Here is a 25425-nt window from a genome sequence, read left to right on the forward strand (position 1 = left end):
GCCCAGTCGTCGATCAATTAGCTAGCGCAGTGGACTCCATTTAAACATAAATTACCACTCTGATATACTGACGCTCATGGATATGTAGTACCATGCCGGCAAGTCCTGTGTGGTTCATGCGGCGTGCACTCACAGGCAGTCGAAGTCTGCAGTTAATTTGGTTCAAGCCTTTCTTCGAGAACGACTGGGAAGGTTTTGCTGACGGCTTCAAAGTCTGACGACGCGTCCTATGTTGTTCATATGAAGCTAACTCAGGCGGTCGCGTTCGTCGAATTTTCAGAAGTTAGCGGGCGCCCAACGCACTACCGTTTTTTCGGTGTGAATAAATCATAGAAACCTTCCTCCCAAATTTCAGCCACCTGTATCCATTCAGGTGCAGTGACATCACAAAATGCGTTTTCGTATTTCTACCACTTCAGAAAGCGCCAAGAGGCAATCAGGAGCGTTGGGGTCAGTAACCTGGAGCTAAAGCAAATAAAGCACAGCTGAAAGAAAAAAATAACAGACAAATGCAACCAGCACAAGAACACGGCGATACCAAGCACAGCCAGCCGAGCAAGTACTCTATGCAGACACGAAAAAGCGAACCGCGCTCGTACTGCAGATTGGTTTAGGGCAGCCTTTTAATTTTCACTTCGCATACCACGTAATTTTACTCTCACGAAAAATAAAATGGCTGACAAGATAGGCGCGAAATACCAATTCTCTAAACCACGGGAGCGCACTTCAAGTAGTGCTTTCACAGCAGTCTTAAAGCAGAAGCGAGACAGCGTCCGAGCGCCCATGGAACATGTTTCGGTCACGTGCATACGAAGCAGACGCGCGCAATTAAGCAGGAGAGCGAGTCGGCCTGAGAGAGAGAGATATAGAGAACTTTTATTTGTCCAACAGAGTGACTATCCCGTTCTTGGAGGGTTTGACCCGGAAGGTGGTACAGTCGCCTTAGTTGCAGGCCGGTAGTTCATGGACCCCGTCGGCGTCTTCGGCCCGTCGAACGATTTCTCTTTGCGCTCTTGGGTCTGTGTTTCGTAGAAGAGTCTCCCAAGTGTCTAGTTATATTCTTATCCCGGCCTGGCGACTTCGCACATTCCTGTATTATGGGACCTATTGCTCCCCTTCTCTTACACAATGAAAGTAGGTCTGATCGTAATTTCAGCCATATAAGGTTGACTATAACTGGGTTCGGGAATGTATTTGTCTGTAGCTTTCTCCATGCCTGTGCTTCTTTGTCTAACGTGGGGTCTGGGGATGGTAGGACCCTCTTGTTCAGTCTGTCAGTTCAGTTCAGTCGTTCAGTCGTGTCCGACTCTTCGTGAACCTATGGACCATGTCACGCCACGCTTTCCGGTCTCTCACTATCTTCCTAACATCACATAACTTCATCTGCAGCGCCTCGAGGATGCCATCTAACCATCACTTTCGCTGCCTACCCCTTCTCCGGCGACCCTCAACCGTTCCCAACATCAAATCTTTCTCCAGCGACTCGTCTCTTCTCATCAGATGACCAAAGTAGCTGAGCTTTAACTTTAGACTTTAACCCTCCAATGAGCAGTCGGGGTTTATGGTCGGCAATATTGACTGATTTGATCTTCTGGCATTCCAAGGAACTCTCAAGAGTCTCCGCCAGCACTACAATTCAAACCCGTCAATTCTTCGGCGGTCAGCCTTCTTCACAGTTCAACTCTCGCATCCATACATCACAACTGGAAAGACCATTCTGTCTATACTGCATTGTTATTTTGCTATAGTTAATCAGGTCTTTTTGTTTGCCCGGTGTTTGCCCTCCAGCCCGGTGTGTAAGATCTCGGGCTAGTTTGTGTGCCGCCTCGTTTCGGGCACGCCTGCATGCTGTCGTCCAAGCAAGGGTGACGACTCTTTCGATGGGTTACGCTGAGCCGCTCGGAGGTGGCACCGTTTGCTGGCGCCCGCAGCCTGGCGCTGCAATGCCAGCAGCGTCAGGCTGGGATGGTTGGGATCCCTATACATGAGCTTTCTTTTCGAAACCTACTGGCGCGAGTTTTGTTTCCAGAGGCTGCTGCTTCGATGAGATTTCACAACAACCTTGGTGAAATGTAAGGATGCTATTAGTAATTCTTCTGCACTAAATAGACTAGGTGCATGCATTTTTCGCCTCTAAAGCAGACAAAATTTATTATAGTGGTTCAAATAACTTTGAACCAACTTTCACGAGCGTAAGCCATCTGCCGCAGTCACTGCTACTGCTTCGATCCTGACCCGCTTCCGCACTTGGCAAGCTTCTCGGCAACGGGCTAATATGGCTTCTCATTCAATGGTATCAGCAGCCTGTCACGCACGACTGCTATGTCTGTCTTTAGCGGAATGGTGCACGTGTATGGCGTATTTATCCAGGTTATATGAAGGAGCATCGCAGAAGGAACTTCGAAGGCGACGATGTCGACTGCACTGCGCCGGAAGATGTGGCAGTTTTACACGAGGTGGGATCGGCTGCAGCGATAGCATAGTGCTCTCGTACATGGGCATGGAGACGAAGATAAAAGTATGTATTCTGCGCGGCGCGAAACTTCAAGGTGAAATGTTCGGATGCTGGTAACCTTGAGGTTTGGCATGGTAGCAGTAGACCATTTGCTGTAAAGGAAAGATAGACGATTTTACTGCACCAACTATGAAAATTCTGAAGCCAGTATTATGCTTTCAGACGTTTTATATACTTCGTCGTGGTTTTCATGCTTTTATTTCCACTCCAACGCGGGTGTGACTGTTATTTCAAAGCTGTACGTGGCATAATCGTTTCGCCAACTGGAACGTCGCTCCTGGCCTTGTAACCAGTTTCGGTTTAGATTTCCTGTCCTTCCTTTTGCCGAATAATTCTTTTTAGAATTCCGACAAACAGTTTTTTTGTGTCCGAGCGAGGGTATGCTAACGGAAAGTAATAGTCAAAAAGTCAGTGATGAAAAAAGCAATGGAGTTGCCCTTTAAAAGCAGATGGCTTTTTTATATGGGTCGATAGAGAATGCACATCGTCCAAAAGCGATTCTGAAATGACAAAAGAGCACTGCTTTTTTTAACGCTAGCGCACGCTGCGAGGTATAAAGCGTGTTGAAAAGGCTCAACGATTACTATAGAAGGTGCTGGGAAGAATCTCAGGCATCATAATGTTTTTGGTAAAAATGAGAAGCGCGAGACAAGAAAACAGTTACGCATCATGGGGGCAAGTTACGCATGTGCAAAAGCAGTGGTCTAAACATTATAATCGTAAATATTGTTTTCATCGAGCTGTAACCAGCTGAGAGAAACATCAAAGTAGTCTCCTAGCACACATTCAAGAACATAGGGCTCGGGTATGAAGTCCAAGGCTTGCGCTGATATCGATACCCGCTACACAGAACTAGAGAATCGCGCAGATACCTTGTAGCGAACTTTGCGTGCGCTTACCAATAAGAACAACAGCTTACTCCGGTGTTTTTATGACCTACTCCAGTTGACACTTAGTAAGGAGGGCTAAGATCAAAAGATTCCGCAGAACTCCAGTTAGCCCTTAGTAAGGAGTGTGCTAAGATCAAAAGAATCCGCAGAACTCCAGTTAGCACTTAGGTGACCTTGTATGGTGGTGCACAGGGGTGACCTTGTATGTCACACAAGCGACTGGCCGTAAAACACGGTAGGGGCCTGTGTACCGCGGCAAGAACTTCACAAAGAGCCCAACTCTACGTGCGGGAGTCCAGAGCAAGACGAACGAGTCCGGAGATGAGTGGACATCGCAATGTCGAGAATCATGGCGCAGGTTTTGGGAGTTCTCGGAAGAAGCCAGTCGGCGGCGAGCAACAACACGGGCGGCGTCAGCTCGGGATATGGCGTCACGAACATAGGAACCTGCATCAGCGGTGTGAAGCAGTGCGCAATTAGTGGTGCGGGAGAGATCCCACTTAGGATCTCAATCTACTCTTTCAAACGGAAGAGAGGGGTCACGGCCGAACAGAAGATAGAAAGGCGAGTAGCCCATTGTATCATGACGGCAGGAAGTATACGCAAACGTAGCAAACGCACCAGTAATATCCCCGTCGCGGTGATCAGCCGATACATACAGTGACAGCATGTCCGTGAGTGCGATTGAGGTGCTCGGTGAGGCCGTTCGTTTGTGAATGGTAAACAGTGGTGAAGTAGTGCATAATGGAGCAGTATCGCAGAATTTCTTCGATTACTCGAGCGAGAAAGCAACGGCCACGGTCAGTGAGCAGCTGGCGTGGAGCAGCGTGGAGCACGATAACGTCGAGGAAGAGAAACGCAGCCACGTCAGTAGCACAGCTGGTGGGTATCGCTGGTGTAACGACATAGCACGTGGTGTAGTCCGTACCTCCGCAATCCATTTATTCCCCGAAGCAGACAGAGGGAAAGGCCCGAAGAGATCAAGGCCAACTTGGTAAAATGGATCTATTGGGATGTCGATTGGCTGTAGGATCCAGCAGGCATAACCGAGGGCTTCTTCCGCCGCTGACACATGTCGCAAGAAGCCACGGAACGACGAACAGAGCGGTAGAGGCCTGGCCAAAAGAAGCGCGGGCGGACGCTGTCGTATGTACGAGATACGGCAAGATGACCCGCAGTGGGCGCGTCATGCAGCTGCTGAAGAACGGGGGCACGCAGGTGGTCGCAGACTACGAGCAGAAGCTCAGCGCCTTCTGGTCCCAAGTAGCACACATTACGTGGCCAACCTGGGGCCCGTATGGGCAAGTTGGGCTTTGGTAACCACAATAACACCCATGATAGCCCCCTTTAGGGATCAAGCGGGCATCGTGCCTGCCCCTGCGTTTTCCATCTGGGCGTCATATAGGCGTGGAAAGGGCTAACTGATTACAAATTCCCACATCTGGCCCTCAAGGGTCCCGCTTGGGAAATTTTAGGGCCGATGCAAATAAAATTTGGGCTCTGTGTAGGAAAAGCTTGGGTTAATCTAATTGGGTTTGGCCACTCAAAAGCCGAATAGGTCCCGCATGGGCCGTGGCGGGGTTAAATACGGGTATGCCCGCACATTGCCTACATGGGACCCTTGAGGGGTACTTGAGGGAAGGTCGGACGGAAATGTGGAATTTATGCAGAAAATTACTGGGCTGCCCCAAATAGGGCTGGCCACCAAAAACCTAGATAATTTCTGCATGGCCGTTAGCGGGGCAGGCAAGTACTCATTCCCATTTCTGCCCGCGTCGGTCTCTTGCGGGGCAATTAAGGGCAGATGCGATGCAAATGTGGGCCTAAAGCAAATAGAAGACGAGCTAGTCCGATTCGGGCTGCCCACGCAAAAGCCGATTAGGCTTTGCGGCCGGGATGAAAAGCGAGCATACACCCACACTGCCCACAAGGGTATTTCTTGGGGTGCGTGCGGGAAAATGAAACATATATTCGTAGTGCATGCAGTAAAAATAAGATCAGCCCAATTGGGGCAGCCGATGAAAGGCCGCAGTGGGCCCCAAATTGGCCGTAGGCGGGCTTACCGCTCTGAAAGGTCTCCACCCTATCTTTAAGCACCATTTTATTTATGTAAATTATTTTATACCGGCCACTAATTGCCTCTTCTGGAGGTTTCACATAACTGTCCTAAGCATATCTATGCCATGTATAAAGACCATCTATGTTTACACTAAAAACTACGTTAATTATGCAGTATCGCCAGAAAATATGCAACAGTAACTGTTCCGCTTTACGAGTATGTACTAAACGATCTCCAAATGTTTGCTGCGGCATTACTACTCTACACGCAGGACCGAAATAAATATTCAGACCAACATGTTGGGGATGATGTGGGCCAGCTCACATTATTGTAGTATTGGGAATAAATTTCTCTCATATTACTGAGTGTCGCATACAAGCAAAGAAATAGTGCTTTATGTTTCAAACTTGATTATTGGAACTTGGGCAGCCCCGGAGATGCTGCACATTCAACCCATGAGGCCAGCACGTGGGGCAGCCCGAAACGGACTGGCTTTCGCAAATCCCGCGCCTGTACAGTCCAGATATTGGAGGGATTAATCGACTTAAAAATTAAAACCTTGATCAATGAAATGGCACTGCCTGCACAAACGTGGAACCTATTAATGATTCTGGTGTACTGCCCACATTCGTCTATCTGTGCTGAATGCGGGCAGCCCTATTTGGGCTGCCAACACGGATACAGTTTGGGACCGATCGCGGCAGAATTGGGCAGCCCAAGCGGGGCCCCTCTGGGTACGTGTTGCAAATTCCGCATGGGGCCCGTATGGGCTGCCCTCAAGGGCACACCGCGGGCCCCTATGTTATAGCCCACTTTGTGCTACTTGGGGTCGCATAACTCGCCGATATAAAGTGCCGTTCTGGAGCACGAACAAAGCGATCGTAGCATCAGGGTGATCAGTGCTGAGGTGGTTGCTAATGCTGCAAAGCTTTGGATCTAAGCGCTGCTCATATTTAATGTTTAAAATGTCAGAGATGGACAGCACGCCGGTGTCATCACCACACTCGCTTTCAGGCGACGCATCTACCGGGTTGCGAGACAGGCAATGGGCATCAGTGTGTAGCCGGCCGGACTTGTGAACGACAGAAAAAGTCTCTATCCTGAAGACGCGGCGTCTAACGCCCAAGACGACCAGTAGAGTCCTTCAGCGTAGAAAGCCAACATAAGGTGTGGTGGTCGGTGATGACGGAGAACTGGCGTCCAAACAAGTAAGGGCGAAACTTTGTAATGGCCCACACGAGGGCTAAACACTTACGTTCTGTGATCGAATAATTCCGCTCAGCCGTTAAAAGGAGGCGACTGGTATAAGCAATGACGCGAGGGCGGCCCGTCTGCTGTTGGGCGAGAATGGCTCCAATACCGTGGCCACTGGCGTCGGTGCGTACCTCCGTTCGTGCTCAGGGGTTGAAGTGGGCCAGGACGGGCAGGTTGGTGAGGGCTGCGATGAGCGCAGAACAGGCTTGAGATTGTTTTTGCTCCAGCAAAATGGTATGTCGTTCTTCGGAAGCAATGTGAGTGGACGAGCCGTGTCCGCAAAGTTGGGGACAAACCGCCGAAACTACGAGCAAAGGCCAAGAAAACTACGAACGTCACAAGTACAGCGGGGTTTAGGAAATGCACTTACAGCACGAATTTTCTCGGGGTCGGGCTGAACACCGCGGGCGTCGACCAGGTGTCTGAGCACTTTGAGTTCACGTCGGCTGAAGCTACACTTCTTTGAATTCAGCTGAAGGCCAGCTCTTCGGAAGACTCCAAGAATGGCATCAAGGCGGTGAAGATGGCTCTCGAAGGTCGAAGAAAAGACAATGACGTCATCGAGATAACATAAGCACGTCGTTCATTTGAAACCACGTAAAAGAGAGTCCATCATACGCTCGAATGTAGCGGCCTCATTACACAGGCCAAAAGGCCTGTGTAATGCGCCTCTACCTTGAATCTTCTACCTTGAATTGGTAGAGGCCATCGGGTGTGACGAATGCGGTTTTCTCCCGATCTCGTTCGTCGACCGCGACCTGCCAATTTCCGGAGCGAAGCTCAATCGAAGAGAAATAACTGGCACCGTGCAAGCAGTCGAGGGCATCATCTACCATGACCATGGGAAGTGGGTAAACGTCCTTCTTTGTAAATTTGTTGAGGTGTCATTATTCAACGCCGAACCTCCAGGTATTGTCCTTTTAAATAAGCATGACAGGGGACGCCCAGGGGCTGTTTGAAGGCTCTGTAATGTTTCTTGCCAACATCTTGTCCACTTCATCTGTATGACGCGACGTTCAGAAATGGCGACTCGGTAAGGTCTTCTGTAAATTGGTCTGGCGTCTCCAGTGTCGATACGATGAGTAACGAGGGACGTTTGTCCCAAGAGTCGGTTACCAAAGTAAAAAATGTCACTGTACGAAGTCAGAAGGCGCGTAAGTGCTTGAGAATGATCAGGACACAAGTCAGGAGCTGCCGTTCCTGATACGCGGGCCTCTGTAGGCGGGGACAGTGCCGGTCGTGTCGATACTTCCGCAGGAGTGTCAGGTAAAAGTGCAGATACATTAAAGTCAGGCAGTAGGGTCAGTTCGGCGAGAGAAATGCCCCTCAGGAAGAACTTGTACAGAAAAGCTTATGTTCAGGACGGGAATATAAGTGTTATTATTTGCTACGTGGACAATATTGTGCGGGAGATCTATGCTACGCTGCAGAGTCTCGTCAGTTAAGGGGGAACAACGTATTCGCCATCAGGAATGGAGGGAAAAGGCGATATGAGCACATACACAGCGGCTTCAGGTGGCAGATGAGTAAATTCAGCGGAGCAAAGACGCAGCTTTGAAGTTTCATGAGCTTGTTCGTCAGCACAGAGCGGCAGGTCTAGATGAAGCAGCCTAGAAGAACAATCAATAAGAGCGGAGTGGGCAGTTAAAAAGTCGAGTCCTAATATAACATCTTGAGGGCAACTGGTGAGACTTAAAATAACACAGGGATGTTGCGGCCGGTAATGCTAATTTGTGCAGTACACATACCAATAACAGTAGCTGCGTTGCCATCCGCAACACGGATAATAGATGAGGTAGCGGGTGTGAGGACTTTCTTGAGGCGTCGACGGAGCGAGGAACTGAGGAGAGAAATATGGGCGCCAGTGTCAATGAGTGCAGAAATTGCGACTTCATCCACAAGAATATCAATGAGGTTACGTCTAAGTGCTTGGGTTAGTACCGAATTGGCAGTCCGGGTCGGTAATGCAGTGCCACTCCGGGGCGCTGCATTCGCTAGTTTCCAGAGTAGGTGCCGGCGTAGGACGAGGAGGACCTGCGACGAGGTAACGGTGAACGGGATCGACGGGCGCGGGGAGATGGAGATCGACTGATCGACGAGCAGTTGGGACAGTTTCGGTGCGAGGCTCATACGGTTTAGGAGGAAAGTGTCCAGGTCCAACATAGACGGGGCGGAGTTCGGCTGAGTGGGCAGCAAAACGTCGAGGTACATAATAATACTGACGGTCAGCGTTGTAATAGGAGCGAGGAATGGGGAAGGTACGGCTACGGCAATAATGCGAAGTGTGGCCAACGCGACAGCAAATAAAACAGATTGGGCTGTCGTCTGAGGGGCGCCACTCTGCAGCATTGTGACCAAAGTAGCGACGTGGGGAGGTTGGGCTGGTGGGTGGAGAAGCCACTAAAGGAACAAGATGGGATGGAGGCGGGGGCGGAGCGGGGCTGAAGGAGAGGCCGACGTTTGCAAGTACCTGACGGACAACGGCTTGTATCATGGCCATGGTGTCGGGCAGCGGAGACGGGAGTGGGGCAGGAGTTAGGGCATTGAGTTCTCTCCGGACGATCCGAGTGACGGTCGTGGGATTGGAGGGCTGGCGCAAAGGGGCTAAGTTATCGCAGGATGAAGTAGCCGGCGTGTTTGGAAGACACTCAAAGCGATGCACGAGACATCTTTGCTTTGCCTGCTCGAATTTTCTGCAGACTTGAAGCACCGAGTCGACAGTGGAGCAGTCCGTGCAGAACAGGATGTGGAAAGCATCATCCGCGATACCCTTGAGGACATGCCCGAACTTGTCAATTTCCGGCATGGAGCTGCTGATGTTGCGACACAACGCAAGCACGTCCTGAATGTAGGCAAGGTAGGACTCCGTTGGGGATTGAACACGAGAGGAAAGTTCCGTTTTTGCAGCTAGAGCCCGCCCAATGGGCTTCCTGAACAAGTCTTGAAATGTTTGCTTGCAGATGCCCCAAGTAACGAGCTCTTGTTCGTGATTTTCGAACCATGTTCGAGATGTTCCTGCTGTAGTGCACTACGCGAGGATATTACGAAGACGAGGATGAACTAGGCGAGAATATCATGAAGACGAGGATAAGGATGACGAAGTGCCGCTGCGCTGCTCTAGCTCGCTTGTGGAGGCCTAGACTGGCTGGGTTCTTGTGTGGTTCGCTGCGCAACTTCGAGAGGGCTATTATTCCTGCTAAAACATAGTAAAACCCCCTTTCACTTGGTGGAGGTGAGCATTTCCTGCCGCCCTGGAGCTCCGAAGCCGCACGCTCCCGACACCAGCAATGACCGACGCTACCACCCCGAATCCAACCGGCCCCTCATCCCCCGTGTTCTGCGCTGGAGCTTTGCGCCAGCGTGATCCTCCTATCTTCAGCGGAACCGGCGACCATGACGTGGAAGACTGGCTGGCCTCATATGAGCGGGTCAGTATTCACGCCCAGTGGGACGACATTAAAAAACTCAATAACGTCATTTTCTACCTAACGGACGTTGCAAACCTATGGTTCCGCAACCACGAGGCCGATATCACATCGGGTCTACTTTGAAGACTAGTTTTGCCGGTTACTGGCAAGTGCCAATGGCCGCCTGTGACAGAGAGAAGACCGCATTTGTGACGCCGGATGGCCTCTATGAATTTAATGTGATGCCCTTCGGTCTGTGCGATGCGCCCGCCACATTCGAGAAGATGGTGGATAACATCTTCCGGAAGTTCAAGTGGCACATCTGCCTCTGCTACTTGGACGACATTGTTGTCTTTTCCACCGACTTCGCTACGCACCTAGAGAGCTTGCGGCAAGTTTTGGTTTGTCTTACTGACGCCGGCCTGCAACTGAATCTCAAGAAGTGTCACTTCGGTGCGAGGGAGTTGACTATTTTGGGACACATCATCTCTAAGGAAGGTGCTGGCCCTGATCCGGCCAAGCTGCGCGCAGTGGCTGAGTTTCCTAAGCCGGTTTCGCTCAAGCAGCTTCGAAGCTTCATCGGTCTATGCTCCTATTTTCGGCGCTTCGTGCAGAATTCTGCTTCGATAATTGTACCCCTGACGAAACTACTCGGAGGAAACAGTGACTTAACTACGTGGTCGGTCGAGTGCGACGAAGCGTTCAACGCATTGCGCCGTTTTTTGACTTCGCCACCAATTCATCGCCACTACGACCCGACAGCACCCACCGAGGTCCATGCTGATGCGAGTGGCGTTGGCCTCGGAGCTGTCTTGGCACAACGAAAAAACTGTTTTCACGAATACGTCGTCGCGTACGCGAGTCGTGTCCTCTCTAAAGCTGAATGCAGCTACTCAGTTATGGAAAAGGAGTGTTTGGCAATTGTGTGGGCATTAACGAAATTCCGACCTCACGGACCACCACGCGTTATGCTGGCTGTCCTCTCTTAAAGACCCGTCCGGCCGCCTCGAACGATGGGCTCTCCGCCTTCAGGAATTTGACATCCGCGTTATATATCGCTCTGGCCGTAAACACATGGACGCCGACGCTCTGTATCGTTCTCCCCTCTCCAACGAGCCTGCTTGCTCATCGGCGGCTGATCCCGTCCTCTCCTCTCTAACCATCGCTGACATGCCTGCGGAGCAGCGCAAAGACCCGCGGCTCGCATCTCTTATCGACATCGTGTCCACTTCTTCTAATGCTGCTGCGCTTTCTCGGACTTTACGCCGTCAAGCACCACCCTTTGCATACTAGACGATCTTCTCTACCGCCGCAATTATATGACTGATGGTCGATGGTGACTTCTCGTCATTCGCCGCCATTTACGACACGAAATTTACGCCTCTTTCCATGCCGACCCTCAGTGTGCCCATCCTGGTGTAGTCAAGACATTTCAAAGAATTTCTCAACGCTAACATTAGCGCGGCATATACGGTTATATTCGCATATACGTCCGCTCCTGCATCGCCTGTCAACGCCGGAAGTCATCCACACCTCGTGCTTCTGGCCCCTTACAGCCACTTCCATGCCCGGCCCGCCCTTTTGACCGCATTGGCATTGACCTTTACGGGCCACTTCCCTGCACTGTTTCTGGGAACCGGTGGATTATCGTCGTCATCGACCACCTCACCCGGTATGCCGAGACCGCCGCTTTACCCGCCGCTACTGCCCGTGAAGTTGCCCTGTTTTTGCTACATCATTTTGTTCTTCGCCACGGATCGCCGCTAGAGCTGCCGAGTGACCGAGGACGCGTCTTCCTTTCCAACGTCGTTGAAGCTCTACTGGCCGAATGTCGCATCATACATCGGACCACAACCGCCTACCACCCTCAAACTAACGGGCTGACTGAGCGCTTCAATCGTACTCTCGGAAATATGCTGACGATGTACGTTGCCGCCGATCAAACTAACTGGGACGCTGTTCTTCCGTTCGTGACATACGCTTACAACACCGCCACGCAGTCAACCACTGGATTTAGCCATTTCTTCCTCCTTTATGGGCGTGAGGCATCGTCCACGATGGACACTATTTTACCATATCGTCCCGACTCCTCCGAGTGTACTCTCCTTTCAGACGTTGCCAAACATGTGGAGGAATGTCGCCAGTTGGCCCGGAGTTTTACATCGGAGTCTCAAGGCCGCCAAAAGCATCACCACGACAAAGATCAGACGCCACACGTTTTTCCTGCAGGATCCCTTGTTTGGCTCTGGGCTCTTGCCACCCCACCGGGATTGTAATCAAAATTTCGAACCGAGTATCACGGCCCCTACCGCACTATCCGCCAAACATCCCCTGTGTATTACATAGTGGAGCCACTCACTATCTCTTCGGACATGCGTCATCGCGGCCGCGAAACTGTGCACGTGAGCCGCCGCAAAACGTACTACGATCCGCTCCTCTTGCCCTCACCATAGGTCGCCAGGATTGCTCCTCCTCGCTCCGTGGGAAATTGTAGCGAACTACGCGAGGATATTACGAAGACGAGGATGAACTAGGCGAAGATATCACGAAGACGAGGATAAGACGACGAAGTGCCGCTGCGCTGCTCAAGCTCGCTTGTGGAGGCCTAGACTGGCTGTGTTCTTGTGTGGTTCGCTGTGAAACTTCGAGAGGGCTATTATCCTTGTTAAAACACAGTAAAAAAAACTCCTTTCACTGCCAAATAGAAGATGATACTAGCGATCATGATGGCTGCGTCCCAGTGGTTGGTTCTGCTGCAGCTCTCATCTAGCCAATCGTCCACGTCTGGGCGGTCGTCGCCATTAAAGATGGGAGGGTGGCGACGTGAGTACTACTGGCTGAAGCGATGGCCCTGGGGTGGTAGGGGCTGTCTCGGAGGTCATAGTGGCTGTTTTTGACGTCGTTGGGATGCTAGGTAGATGACGGCTGCTGCGCAAATCCAGCATTTTCAGCGTAAATGGGTTAATCTGTGCGCACGGGGATCTTAATTCACCTCCACCAAGATGATACGTAGCAGAAGGCTAGTTCAGGCAAACCACCACAGCTGATGACATACGTAAGTGTTCTTGCAAGCACCAACCGTGGCTTCAGCTTCATCGTCTCTCACTTTGTTTTTCCATCGTCGTCCTCTTCCGTGGCATATACATAACAATATTTTGTTTTTGTTCATGCCACAAAAGGAGATATGAGTGGTAATCGAAGCTTAGGGTTCAAAGTGCACTTCCTGCAAAATTCAGTATTATATTGCCAGGGGGCGCTCGGAGCGAAAGACGAAGTGGCGCTCGGGGAAAAAGGACGAAGTGAATCGGCTCCGGACTAGAAGCTTGTACCGTGTAATTCCACCTGCACCGGCTCTGATAACCTAGCCCTAGTCGCCAATATTGTGACAAATCTGGTGGAGGTCAGGTCTGATGTCCCGTACCCCTCCGCTAAGCAGGAGTGCAGGTCATATATTCGAGGAAACGCTTGTTCACCGCACCAGCCGCAGGCAACGAGGCCTACCACCTGAGTTTTCCCCATCGGCTATGACTACCGGCAGCCACGATGTCGTCGCAATGCCTGGAGCGGCCCCTACTTACGTTACGTTTCAGAACCCCCGCGTCCCAAAGACCTTTCACGGGGACACCTATGAAGACGTCGACGACTGGTTGCAGCACTACGAAAGGGTAGCTACCTTCAACCTCTGGGATGACGCCGCCCGGCTTCGCAACGCTTGAAGATGGCGCTCGGACATGGTTCGAGAACCATGAAGACCAGCTGTCTTCCTGGAGTGAGTTCAAGCGTCATCTTGCGGCTGCTTACGGTAGCTCAGATCGCCGCGGACGGGCCGAACGCGCTCTCCAATCTCGGGTTCAAATGCCTAACGAAACCGTCGCAGCATATATCGAAGGTATGACATGCCTCTTCAAGCGGGCAGACCCTGCAATGTCCGAGGACAAAAAGCTGCGCTACCTCATGGTTGGCGTTAAAGAGCAGCTTTTTGCTGGCCTGGTGCGCAGCCCACCGAAAACTGTCGAAGAATTCCTTGCGGAAACATCCACGATAGAAAAAGTGCTTCAGCAGCGAGCTTTGGCACAGAATCGTACCATCCACGCCACCTCCGTCTCTGCCGAGTTACCATCCCATGGCATGGACGCATCGGCGCTACGTGAGCTCGTACGTTTGATTGTGCGCGACGAACTCGGACTGCTGTATGGCGCACATCAACCAGCTTCTACCTCCATTGCGAGCGTTGTCCGCGACGAAGTGCAGCTAGCGCTCCGGCCTCCGTTTTCAAGCGGTGAACCTCACCCTGCTCCTCCTCTTACGCCACCTGAGTGCCAGCGTCCGACATACGCCGAGGTGCTACAATACTCGCCACCCCAGTCGCCGACCCTCATTCCTGCTAACGTAGCTGCACCAACAACACCGCCCCCCGTGATCCAGTACGTAACGGATTCCCGACAGTCTAGACGGAAAGCAGACGAGTGGCATACCCCCGACCGACGGCCTTTAAGCTTTCACTGCGGCGAACCGGATCATGTCTATCGGCGCTGTCCCTACCGTCGACTGGGCCTCGAAGGTTTTTCCGCCGATTCTCCGCGGCCTCGCCACGGCGAACGGCCCCGAGCCGTTGAAGATTTCCTCAATGACCAGCGCCGTGGTGTACCGTCTCGTCTGCGGCAATCTCGATCACAGTCGCCCAGGGCTCGCCCTTCGCCATCTGCTGCGAGGTCCTCATGGGTAGCGCAGGGCCGATTGCTCAGCCTCCAGCGGGAAAACTGAAACCAGCGACCTTCGGGGGTAGGCTCGCTGGACATCGCTGCGCGGGAGACCCCCCATCGACGCGGAGACGGAAACTCTACGAATCGACATTGGAAAAGTCCGCGGTTGCCGATTATAATGCTATCTCGACGCCGCCATGACGCACCCGCAACGACGACGAATCGCCGGTGGAACCGACGACGCACCAACGCACCCGCAACAACGAAGAATTGCCGGTTAAACAGACGACGCAACAATGCACCCGCAACAACGACGAATTGCCGGTGGAACAGGTGACGCGACAACGCACCCGCAACGACGACGAATTGCCGGTAGAACGGACACCGCAACAACGCGCCTGCAACAACGCGCCTGCAACAATGACGAATTGCAGGTGAAGCATACCGCGTACACCGACGCAGAGCACTCAAACACTCAGAAGCCTGATATTCTTGAGAAGCTGTCGTTGGACATACCAGTAATACTGGATGGTCGCAATGTTCGAGCTTTGTTGGATACTGGCGCTGATTATTCTATTTTGAGCAGCCAGTTTGGCGCGATTCTCTAGAAGGTTTTGACTCCGTGGGCTGGCACACACGTTCGCACTGTGGGTGGTCATCTGGTTACTCCTCTAGGCATGTGCACGGCCAGGGTTCAAATTCAAGAGTCGACATTTGTGGTAAGCTGCCTCGTTCTGAAAAGCTGCTCACGTGACCTAATTCTGGGCGTAGATTTTCTTCGTGAATATGGCGCAATTATTGACCTCCGGGATTTTAAGGTCTCGTTTTCAACTGAGAAAGCAGTGGCCCTCAGCAGTACACAGCGACCACTCAATGTGCTTCGAGTTTATGCGGACAGTGTCACGCTGCCACCCCGAACCAGCACCTTCCTTAATTTCAAATGCAACGCACTTTACGATGATGATGCCATAGCCGAAACTAACCCAGTTGAGGAGAACAGCCAATTAAGGAACACAAGAGCTCTGTATAAGACAATCAAAGATATCAAAGGAAGCTTCTGTGCTAAGCTGGGCGTGATAAAGGACAAACGAGGCAAGGACCTCACTGAAGCCTCAGAGATAAAGAAGAGGTGGCAGGAATACACAGAAGAACTGTACAAAAAGGACCCGAATGTGCAAACCCAACATAAGACGGTTGTGATTACTGATCTCGAGCCGGGCATCCTGAAGAGGGAAGTTGAATGGGCCTTAGCCAGCCTTGCTAAGAACAAAGCTAGCGGAATTGATGGCATTCCAGCTGATTTACTTCAAAACCTTAACCATGATGCTGTTGACATTCTGCATACATTATGTCAGAAGATTTGAACAACCCTGCAGTGGCCACAGAATTGGAGAAGGTCAGTTTACATCCCCATTCCAAAAAAAGGCAGTGCCAAAGATTGTTCCAACTACCGCACGATCGCGCTTATTTCGCATGCTAGCAAGGTGATGTTGAAAATCCTCCAAGGAAGGCTGCAGGAGTATGTGGATCAGGAGCTTCCGAACGTACAAGCTGGGTTTCGCAAGGGCAGAGGAACTAGAGACCAAATTGCCAACCTTCGCTGGATCATGGAAAAAGCAAGAGAGTTCCAGAAACCCATCTACTTCTGCTTTATTGATTAAGCGAAAGCGTTTGACTGCGTAGATCACAGCAGATTGTGGCAAGCTCTCCAAGAGATGGGAGTTCCAATTCACCTCATCTGTCTCCTCAGGAACCTGTATGAAGGACAAGAGGCCATGGTCAGAACTGGTCATGGTCTTACTGATTGGTTTCCGATTGAGAAAGGAGTGAGACAAGGCTGGATACCGTCGCCCTGCGTATTTAACCTATATGCAGAGTGCATCATGAGAAAGGCCGGTCTGGACGAGTCTTCAGCTGGAGTGAAGATTGCTGGAAAACGTATCAACAACATTAGATATGCGGATGATACCACTTTAATGGCAGAAAGTGAAGTGGAACTCAGGAGACTTCTGATGCGCATACAAGAAGAGAGTGAGAAGTTTGGGCTTGAACTGAACATTAAAAAAACAAAGATCATGGCGTCTTCCCTATGAAGTCCTGGAGCATCAATGGACAAGAAGTGGAAGCTGTGACAGATTTTCTCTTCTTGGGCTCCAAGATTACCTCGGAAGGAGACTGCAGCCATGAAATTAGGAGACGCCTGCTTCTGGGAAAGAGAGCAATGGTTAGCCTTGACCGCCTAGTAAAGAGCAGAGACATTAGTCTGCCAACCAAGATCCGTATAACTCGTGCTATGGTCTTTCCAGTTGTGATGTATGGATGCGAGAGTTGGACTGTGAAAAAGGCTGACCGCTGAAGAATTGACGCGTTTGAATTGCAGTGCTGGCGAAGACTTGAGAGTTCCTTGGACTGCCAGAAGATCAAATCAGTCGATATTGTCGACCATAAACCCTGACTGCTCATTGGAGGGTCAAATTCTATAAGTTAAAGCTCAGCTACTTTGGTCATCTGATGAGAAGAGAGGAGTCGCTGGAGAAAGAATTGATGTTGGGAAATGTTGAGGGTCGCCGGAGAAGGGGTAGGCAGGGAACGCGATGGTTAAATGGTATCCTCGAGGCACTGCAGATGAAGTTATGTGATGTTAGGAAGATAGTGAGAGACCGGAAAGCGTGGCGTGACATGGTCCATAGGGTAACGAAGAGTCGGACACGACTGAACGGCTGAGTTGAGCTGAACCTCTCGTTACTGTTGACGCAGGGAGTCTGCGTGGCTCACTATTTGATCCATTTTTACTGTGGTCAGTCCAAGGTACTTGTTACCAATTTTTCGCACCAGTATCGACACCTTTTTCGCAATACTTCCGTAGCTTTCGCGGAACGCATATCTGAAGTCTCTGAGTGCTTAGTATATAAGAGAAAAGCGCAACAACTTCAACAGGACACAGGAAGAAACCCACAAAACAGCTCACGAGCGCTCGTGAACTGTTTTGTGTGTTTCTTCCTGTGTCCTGTTGAAGTTGTTGCGCTTTTCTCTTATATACTATGCAGAACCAACTAGCCCGATAACACGCTCTTCTGCTCTGAGTGTCTGAGTGCTTGTCCACAGAAACTGTGCCGCCGCCCACATCCCTCGACAACCTCGATATTAGCTCAGAGCTATCGGTGAGCCAGCGTGAACAGCTGTTTTCATTGTTACTCGAATTCAGAGAGTGTGTTGCATCATGGTCAAAAGTGCATCAGACTCCGATTGCCAAGCACCAGATCGTGACGTTCGATGATGTGCGCCCAATTCACCAGCACCCTTACCGCGTCTCTTCAACCGAGCGCGAAGTTATTAAGTCACAAGTAAACAAATGCTCGAAGATGATGTTATCCAGCCTTCAAATAGCCCATGGTCCTCCCCAGTGGTTCTAGTTAAAAAGAAAGACGACACGTTACGTTTTTGCGTCGATTACCGCAAGCTGAATGCCGTAACCAAGAAGGATGTTTACCCTTGCCGCGGTTTGACGACTCTCTCGACCGCCTGCGGCGTGCGAAGTACTTTTCGTCAATAGATCTGAAAAGTGGCTACTGGCAGATTGAGTTAGATGAGCGAGATTGTGAGAAAAAGGCCTTTGTCACACCCGACGGACTTTACGAATTTAAAGTTCTACCTTTCGGACTTTGTTCCGCGCCGGCCACTTTTCAGCCTATGATGGACACTGTCCTCGCCGGGCTTAAATGGCAGTGTTGCATAGTCTACCTAGATGACGTGGTGGTCTTCGCAGAATCGTTTTCACAACATCTTAAGCGCCTGCGGTCAGTACTCGAAGCCCTTCGATCCGCTAACTTGTCACTTAAGCCACAGAAATGTCACTTTGGCTACCAAGAGCTTAAATTCCTCGGTCATGTCGTAAGCGCTAACGGCGTGAAGCCCGACCCTGACAAGCTTACTGCTGTTGCGGAATTTCCGATTCCACGTGACAAGAAAGCTGTTCGCAGAATTCTCGGCTTGTGCAGTTATTACCGCCGTTTTATCGATAACTTCGCTGATCTTGCTGAACCGCTGACTCGGCTAACCCGGGGAGACACCCCTTTTGTTTGGAGTCACGAGCAAGAAGCTACTTTTACCAAGTTGCGTCTCCGTCTCCAATCGCCGCCTGTTCCAGCCCATTTCGATGAGCACGGTGAGACAGAAATCCACACACACGCCAGTAACATTGGCCTTGGGGCGGTTCTCGTGCAACGTCAAGAGGGTGTGGAACGAGCCGTCGCCTACGCCAGCCGTGCTTTATCCCGCGCCGAGATGAACTATTCTACTACTGAGAACGAATGTCTCGCCATTATTTGGGCTGCTGCAAAATTTCGCCCTTACCTTTATGGTCGCCCATTTAAAGTGGTCACTGGCCACCATTCCTTGTGTTGGCTGGCCAACCTGCGTGACCCATGCGGCCGCCTGGCGAGATGGAGCCTTCGCCTACAGGAGTTTGACCTCACTATAGTCTATAAGTCCGGACATAAGCATGAAGATGCTGACGCGCTCTCTCGTGCGCCCGTCGAGCTCGCTTCACCGCACACGGGTGACTCTGGCAGTTTTCTCGGAGCTGTTAATGCTTCAGATATGTCCCATCAGCAGCGTGCTGATCCAGAGTTACGAGCCCTGATCGATTATTTAGAAGGTCAGCCAGCCACAGTACCTAAGTGCTTTTCTCGGAGCCTCTCAACTTTCTACCTGAGAAGTGGTGTACTCTATAAGCACAGCTCTAGATCCGATTCGAGAACCTACCTCCTCGTGGTACCCGCAGCTCTGCGAGAGGAAATCCTTTCCGCGTGCCACGATGAACCAACTTCTGGCCACTTGGGCTATACTCGCACACTTGCTAGAATACGAAAGACATTCTACTGGCCCAACCTTGCCACTGTCGGGTCGTTAAGCGCTATGTTAGGAGCTGTCGGCAATGTCAGTGTCGGAAGGTTCCGCAATCAAAGCCTGCAGGCCTTCCGTGCCCATAATACCACCACGCGCACCGTTTGATCAAGTCGGCATGGACCTTCTCGGTCCTTTCCCTCGATCTTCCGGGGGCAACCGCTGGATAATCATCGCCACAGACTACCTGACTCGATATGTTGAGACCAAAGCGTTACCTAGTGGTACAGCATCGGAGGTTGTCCATTTCTTTGTACACCAGATAATGCTGCGGCAGGGTGCTCCGACCTGTATTATTACTGACATATGTTATGTTGAGGCAGAAAAGGAAAGAAAAATAAAGAGCCTCAGCCCGTGCCACTTAGTATGAGAGACTGCCTTTACTTCACAAATGATGGCCGAAGTTTTTCATCTCAGCGGTACGGCGCATCGAAAAGCTACTGCTTACCATCCGCAGACCAACGGGCTGACGGAAAGGCTTAATAAGACCATTGCGGACATGCTGGCGATGTATGTCGACGCCCAGCACAAGACTTGGGATGCTATCCTACCATATGTGACATTCGCGTACAATACGGCAGTCCAAGTGACGACACGCTTCACGCTGTTTCGCCTAGTTTACGGCAGGGAGGTTCGGACGATGCTGGACTCAATGCTCCCTTGCGAAACAGATACCGAGCTTTCTACCGACGCCGAACCCTTTGCCTAAGATGCTGAGCAAGCACGCCAACTAGCACGCGTCCACATCGCCCAGCAACAGGACAAGGATTCACGCCGGTACAACCTCCGCCACAAACAAGCTTCCTACAACACCGGGGTCCAGGTGTGGATGTGGACTCCTGTTCGACGCCATGGCCTATCAGAAAAGCTAATTTGTCGTTACTTCGGACCATATAAAGTCTTGCGGCGCCTCAGCGACGTTAACTATGAGGTCCTCCCAGATGGCCCAGAGCAGAGAGGCCGTCTGCTACCTCGTCCAGAGACAGTTCATGTCCTACGCATGAAGCCGTATTTTACGCGGTAACTGAAAGACGGCATCTGCAAAATTTTTTTTCGTTTGTTTTTGTCCACCTGTGTGCACGTGTGCGTCACGCTTAAGGAGGGAGGAATGCCATGGGGCGCTCGGAGCGAAAGACGTTAAGTGGCGCTCGGGAAAAAAGGACGGAGTGAATCGGCTCCGGACTAGAAAGACATACCTAAAGCTTGGACCGTGTAATTCCACCTGCACCGGCTCTGATAACCTAGCCCTAGTCGCCAATATCGTGACAATATTTTACTTCGACGTCTTCAGAGTTCTTAGCTGTAACATTCGTCCTCAGGTAGCATACATTCAGGTCCGGGGAGTTTTTTCCACATATACGGAGAAGGTATAACTTTTCCCTTTTTAGCATGAAAAACTACATGACGCAAATGACCCAAAACGCTAGAGTTTTTTCAAGTGTCACTAAAAATTGTGCAGTATTCTACAGTTCTTTGAAAACAATACTCATGAAATATCGAGTGTTGCCTTGTTACAGGCTGTTTTAAAAATTTCAAAGTGGAATCAAGAAAGGAAAATGCATTTTTGGGTGGAAACGTTTAATGATTCTGTTACGTACGTTCTTGTACGTTATTAGGAGATTCGTTTAAGCATATAGGAGAATAAGATTGGGATGGAGCGCATATGGCAAGAACTCGCAGATTATGAAAAACAGCTTACCGGTATCGCTCAAAGGAAAGTATATAACAGTTGCATCTTACCTGTACTCACCTATGGTGCTGAAACGTGGAGGCTAACGAAGAGGGTTCTACTTACGTTGCAGACCACGCAGAGGGCTACGGAACAAAAAATGGTAGGGAAATATTAAGAGAATGGAAGCGGGCCGAGTTGGTCCGAGAAATAACTCAAGTCACCGGCATTCTAGCGGGAATCAAGAAGAAGAAATGGGCATGGGTAGGACATGTAGTGGGAAGAGAGGATAACCGATGGTCGCTTAGAGTAATAAACTGTATTCCAAGGGAAGAAAGACGTAGTAGGGGGCGGCAGAAAGTTGGGTGGATGAATGAGGTTGAGAAGTTCGCAGTGGTCTAGTGGATACAGCTAGCAAAGGACCGGGTTAATTGCAGCAATATGGGAGAGGTATTCGCCCTGCAAGGGGCATAGTCAGGCTGATTATTATGATGATGACAATCATATCGGAGAAGGCAGACTTTTACGTCTGGACAGTTGGCGTGGAAGGACCCTGGTGCAATTTGTTTGGGTGGTTAGTACCCTTAATTCTTAATCCTACAATCGGTAGTGCAGCTCAAGCTAATGAACCTTACAGAAAAGAGTTCATAGCTTTCAACAAGACGGTTGCTGCCAAACTCTAATAAAAAATACTAAATTAGATTTTTTTATTTTCGAAGTCCACAGCTTCTCAACATTCTTGATGCCTGTGTCATGTTTTTATTTTGGCTTGAAACATTCGGGAGTGCGATCAGTCATGGCTGTTTTTAAGGAGCGTGTATTGCGGGAGGTAGTTGTGTCTTAGAATAAAAAGTTAGCGCAAAAGGACAAGGACGGAGAAAGGGACACAAACACGAACGTTCATGTTTGTGCACCTTCCTCCGTCCTCGTCCTTTTGCGCTACCTTTTTATTCTAAGAATATATCACCAACTAGAACGAAAGGTGGAGATCATCTGCGCGAGTACGCAGGTGAGCCTTAGGGAAATGAGAATGGGACTTGTTTCGATATGGGCATCAGTCTTAGAAACGTGTGAAGGTGGTGCACGAGCTTTCCGCTTGAAACTAGAGCGTCGCTTATTTTCTAAAGTTGATCGAAACCGTCTCTTGGCGCAAGGTGCAGGCGGGGGTTATCAGCTATTGCTAAACCTTTTAAATATTTGCTGTGTTTTGTTTCGATATGTATGTCAAGAAAGAATCCTTAAGTTAGTAATTTTGTGGCGAGTAGGCGACAAAAACTCCCATTTGGTCTAGCGGTCGACAACCAATTCGGTTTCTGTTTAACTGCTCTACAACAATATGTTCCGTCCTAAAAAGAACCCGTTCGCACATGCCTGCTTGCGAAACCATGTTAACGGACAAGATGCTCTTGTTATGGGGAGTACTTTTGTACATGTCAAGGGTAAAGCAGGCTGGTGGACTTGCTGCTGGCTTCTTACGAAGCTTCAGGCCTTGTGTACGCTGCTTGCCTTCGAAAGGACTCCGCGTGTGGACAGGCTGGCAGGGTATGGGCGCATTGGTCCTCATGCAGGGAGACCATCTACGACATCACGCAGTCCTTCTCCAAGTCATACGGCTTGATGGCGGAAGAAGGGTGAGCTGTGCCGAAAAGCGCAACCACATCGCCCTAACCCTCTCTCCCACACGCAGCGTGTACTTCCTCAAGCTCAAGCTCCTCATGACGTCTCGGAACGTCGAAGTGGTCCACTTCATTCCGGCGCTGACGGTGAGTGGCTCCGTTTTCCTTAGCTCAAACTCTCCAAATCGACCATAGCCTTTAATGTACTTAGCAGGAACACCTTCTCCTTCTCAATCATTCAGATTCATGCCAGAAATAAATATTACAAATAAATACAATCAAGCAAAGGGTTGTGAATATGTAACAAAATATTGTGATGTGCTGGAACGAGAGGATTTTATGTAGATGTGTAGCTTTTGTTTTCTAGTACCCTAATATTATAGTACTTTTCTTTTGCAACCACACAAAGTTCTCATGTGGTTTATAGAAATTTCTGCTTTGAAAATAGGTTTACTGTTAGAAAATGCACGTGAAAGTCTCCTGTGGAGACAGAATATGGCTTGCAGATTTTTGCAATAAAAGTTACGTCTACAAATAGGCCAGATGAAGCAGCGAGTAAATCAGGCTTGACCTTATGCTTACTAGACAATGTTTCAATAGCGGCGACGCGAGCTAGATATTGTTTCCAAGGAGATTGTTGAATAAAGCCAAGAGTGCTCTTAAATATGGTCGTTTGAACATTGTGCATTGTGCAAGCAAATTTCCTCATTGATTCCTAGTTATATTGCTTACATAAAGTTCTAATTAGGATTATTTAGGTAGTATGGCTGAATACTAGTGCTACATCCTCATCATCATCACTCCAACTATACCCACTGCAGGGAGAAGGCCTCTCCCTTATTATTCCAATTAACCCCGTCCTGTGCTGGCTGCCTCCACTTGACCGCGGCGATCTGCTTAACTTCATCCGCCCACCTAACTTTCTGCCGTCCCCTGCTAAGCTTTGTTTCACTTGGAATCTACTTTTTTACCTTACGCGACCATCGGTTATCCTTTCTTCAAACCACATGCCCGGCCCATGTCAATTTCTTCTTGATTTCCATTACAATGTCATTAAGTACAGTTATTTCTCTGCCCACTCTGCACCTCGTCCTTTGCCACTGGCGGAATATCTGACTGTTTTTCACTACTGCCAATCTCATTAAGTCCCCACTACTTCGGCTACTGCATATATCAGTATAGAACTCCTTGGCTACATTGGCTATCTTGTCTATATTCGTGATGACACTGCCCGCCTTGTCCTTTAGCGCATACATTTAGTTTTCGCCGATGTCCAATTTCCGCTTCGCCGCTTTACGCCTGCCCCGTTCTTTATAAAATGCTGAATTTCCTTATGTTATACTTCCTTATGTCGGCCACTTTACACTTATTGATTAACATAAATATCTCTCAAAGTTCGCTCCTGTCTGTTGAGTGGGAAGCCTTTATGCTTTGGCGTTTCTTAATCACATATTTCGTCTCCGTAACTAGTTTACCGGTATCCGCTCTAACTATCCCACCATCTCTTTCGCATCCCTCAGTAATTATATCTCTGAAACTGTTAGTTATTGCTTCTAGACAGAAGTCGTCATCCTTTGTTAAAGCTGAATATCTTCATTCTGTGGTGAGATTCTGAATTCTTCTGCCCTCACGCTCACCGGTAATATTTTGATGGCCTTATTTCTTGCTTTTCTGTTTCTTTGTCTCTTCAGATCTCAACTAACTCGATACCTTACCATGATGTAGTTACTGCATCGCACCTTTCCGATTACCTCTACATCCTTCATAATGCCGCGGTTCTAACACAGTACGAAATCAATTTTATTTTAGTCTCCCCTTTAAAGCTTTTTCTTGTCCACTTCCGGTTATCCCGTTTGTTGAAGAAAGTATTCATAGTCCTTAAGTTATTGCGCTATGCAAATTAAGCTAGTAGCTTACGCCAGAATGCAAGCTTGGGCCAGTTGGTGACGGGTCACCTGCCACATAGGATTTTTTTAGGACCCATACAGAATGTCCTGTATGCCTCGCTGTGTCCTTGTCTTTTAAGCGCTATATAGCAAGTAGTAACCTATCCCTGCGTTTCCTAGAATCAATCCCATGGTCACACACGGCTTGGTTTCCAGCCAGTTTTTTCCTTACATTGGCATTGAACTCACAACTAGTAAATTATATTCCGTCTTTATTTTCTCATTGTGAATTCTAGATTTTCGTAGACGCTTTCGACTGGCCCGTCATTATGACTACATGTAGTCGCGTAGGCCTGTACAACCTTCAGTTTATACCGCTAATTAAGCTTTGTTACGAATTATGCCAGTTCAGTTCAGTTCCGTCGATCAGTCGTGTCTGACTCTTCGTGACCCTATGGACCATATCACGCCACGCTTACCGGTCTCTCACTATCTTCCTAACATCACATACCTTCAACTGC

At 49.7% G+C, this 25425-nt stretch overlaps 1 protein-coding gene across 1 annotated transcript in view; it reads left to right on the top strand.

The window, feature by feature from the left end:
* The window catches only part of LOC146194326 (uncharacterized), a 441606-nt gene that overhangs the window by 210546 nt on the left and 205635 nt on the right, over positions 1–25425 (top strand). Inside the window, exons 9-10 of the mRNA XM_084596527.1 lie at positions 22971–23033; positions 23090–23165. Coding sequence (XP_084452653.1) covers positions 22971–23033; positions 23090–23165 — 139 coding nt within the window. The remainder of the gene's footprint in view (positions 1–22970; positions 23034–23089; positions 23166–25425) is intronic.

Source organism: Amblyomma maculatum, chromosome 3, assembly GCF_055883805.1.
Source record: "Amblyomma maculatum isolate TAMU_Amacu chromosome 3, ASM5588380v1, whole genome shotgun sequence".
In the NCBI taxonomy this organism is placed as follows: Eukaryota; Metazoa; Arthropoda; class Arachnida; order Ixodida; family Ixodidae; genus Amblyomma; species Amblyomma maculatum.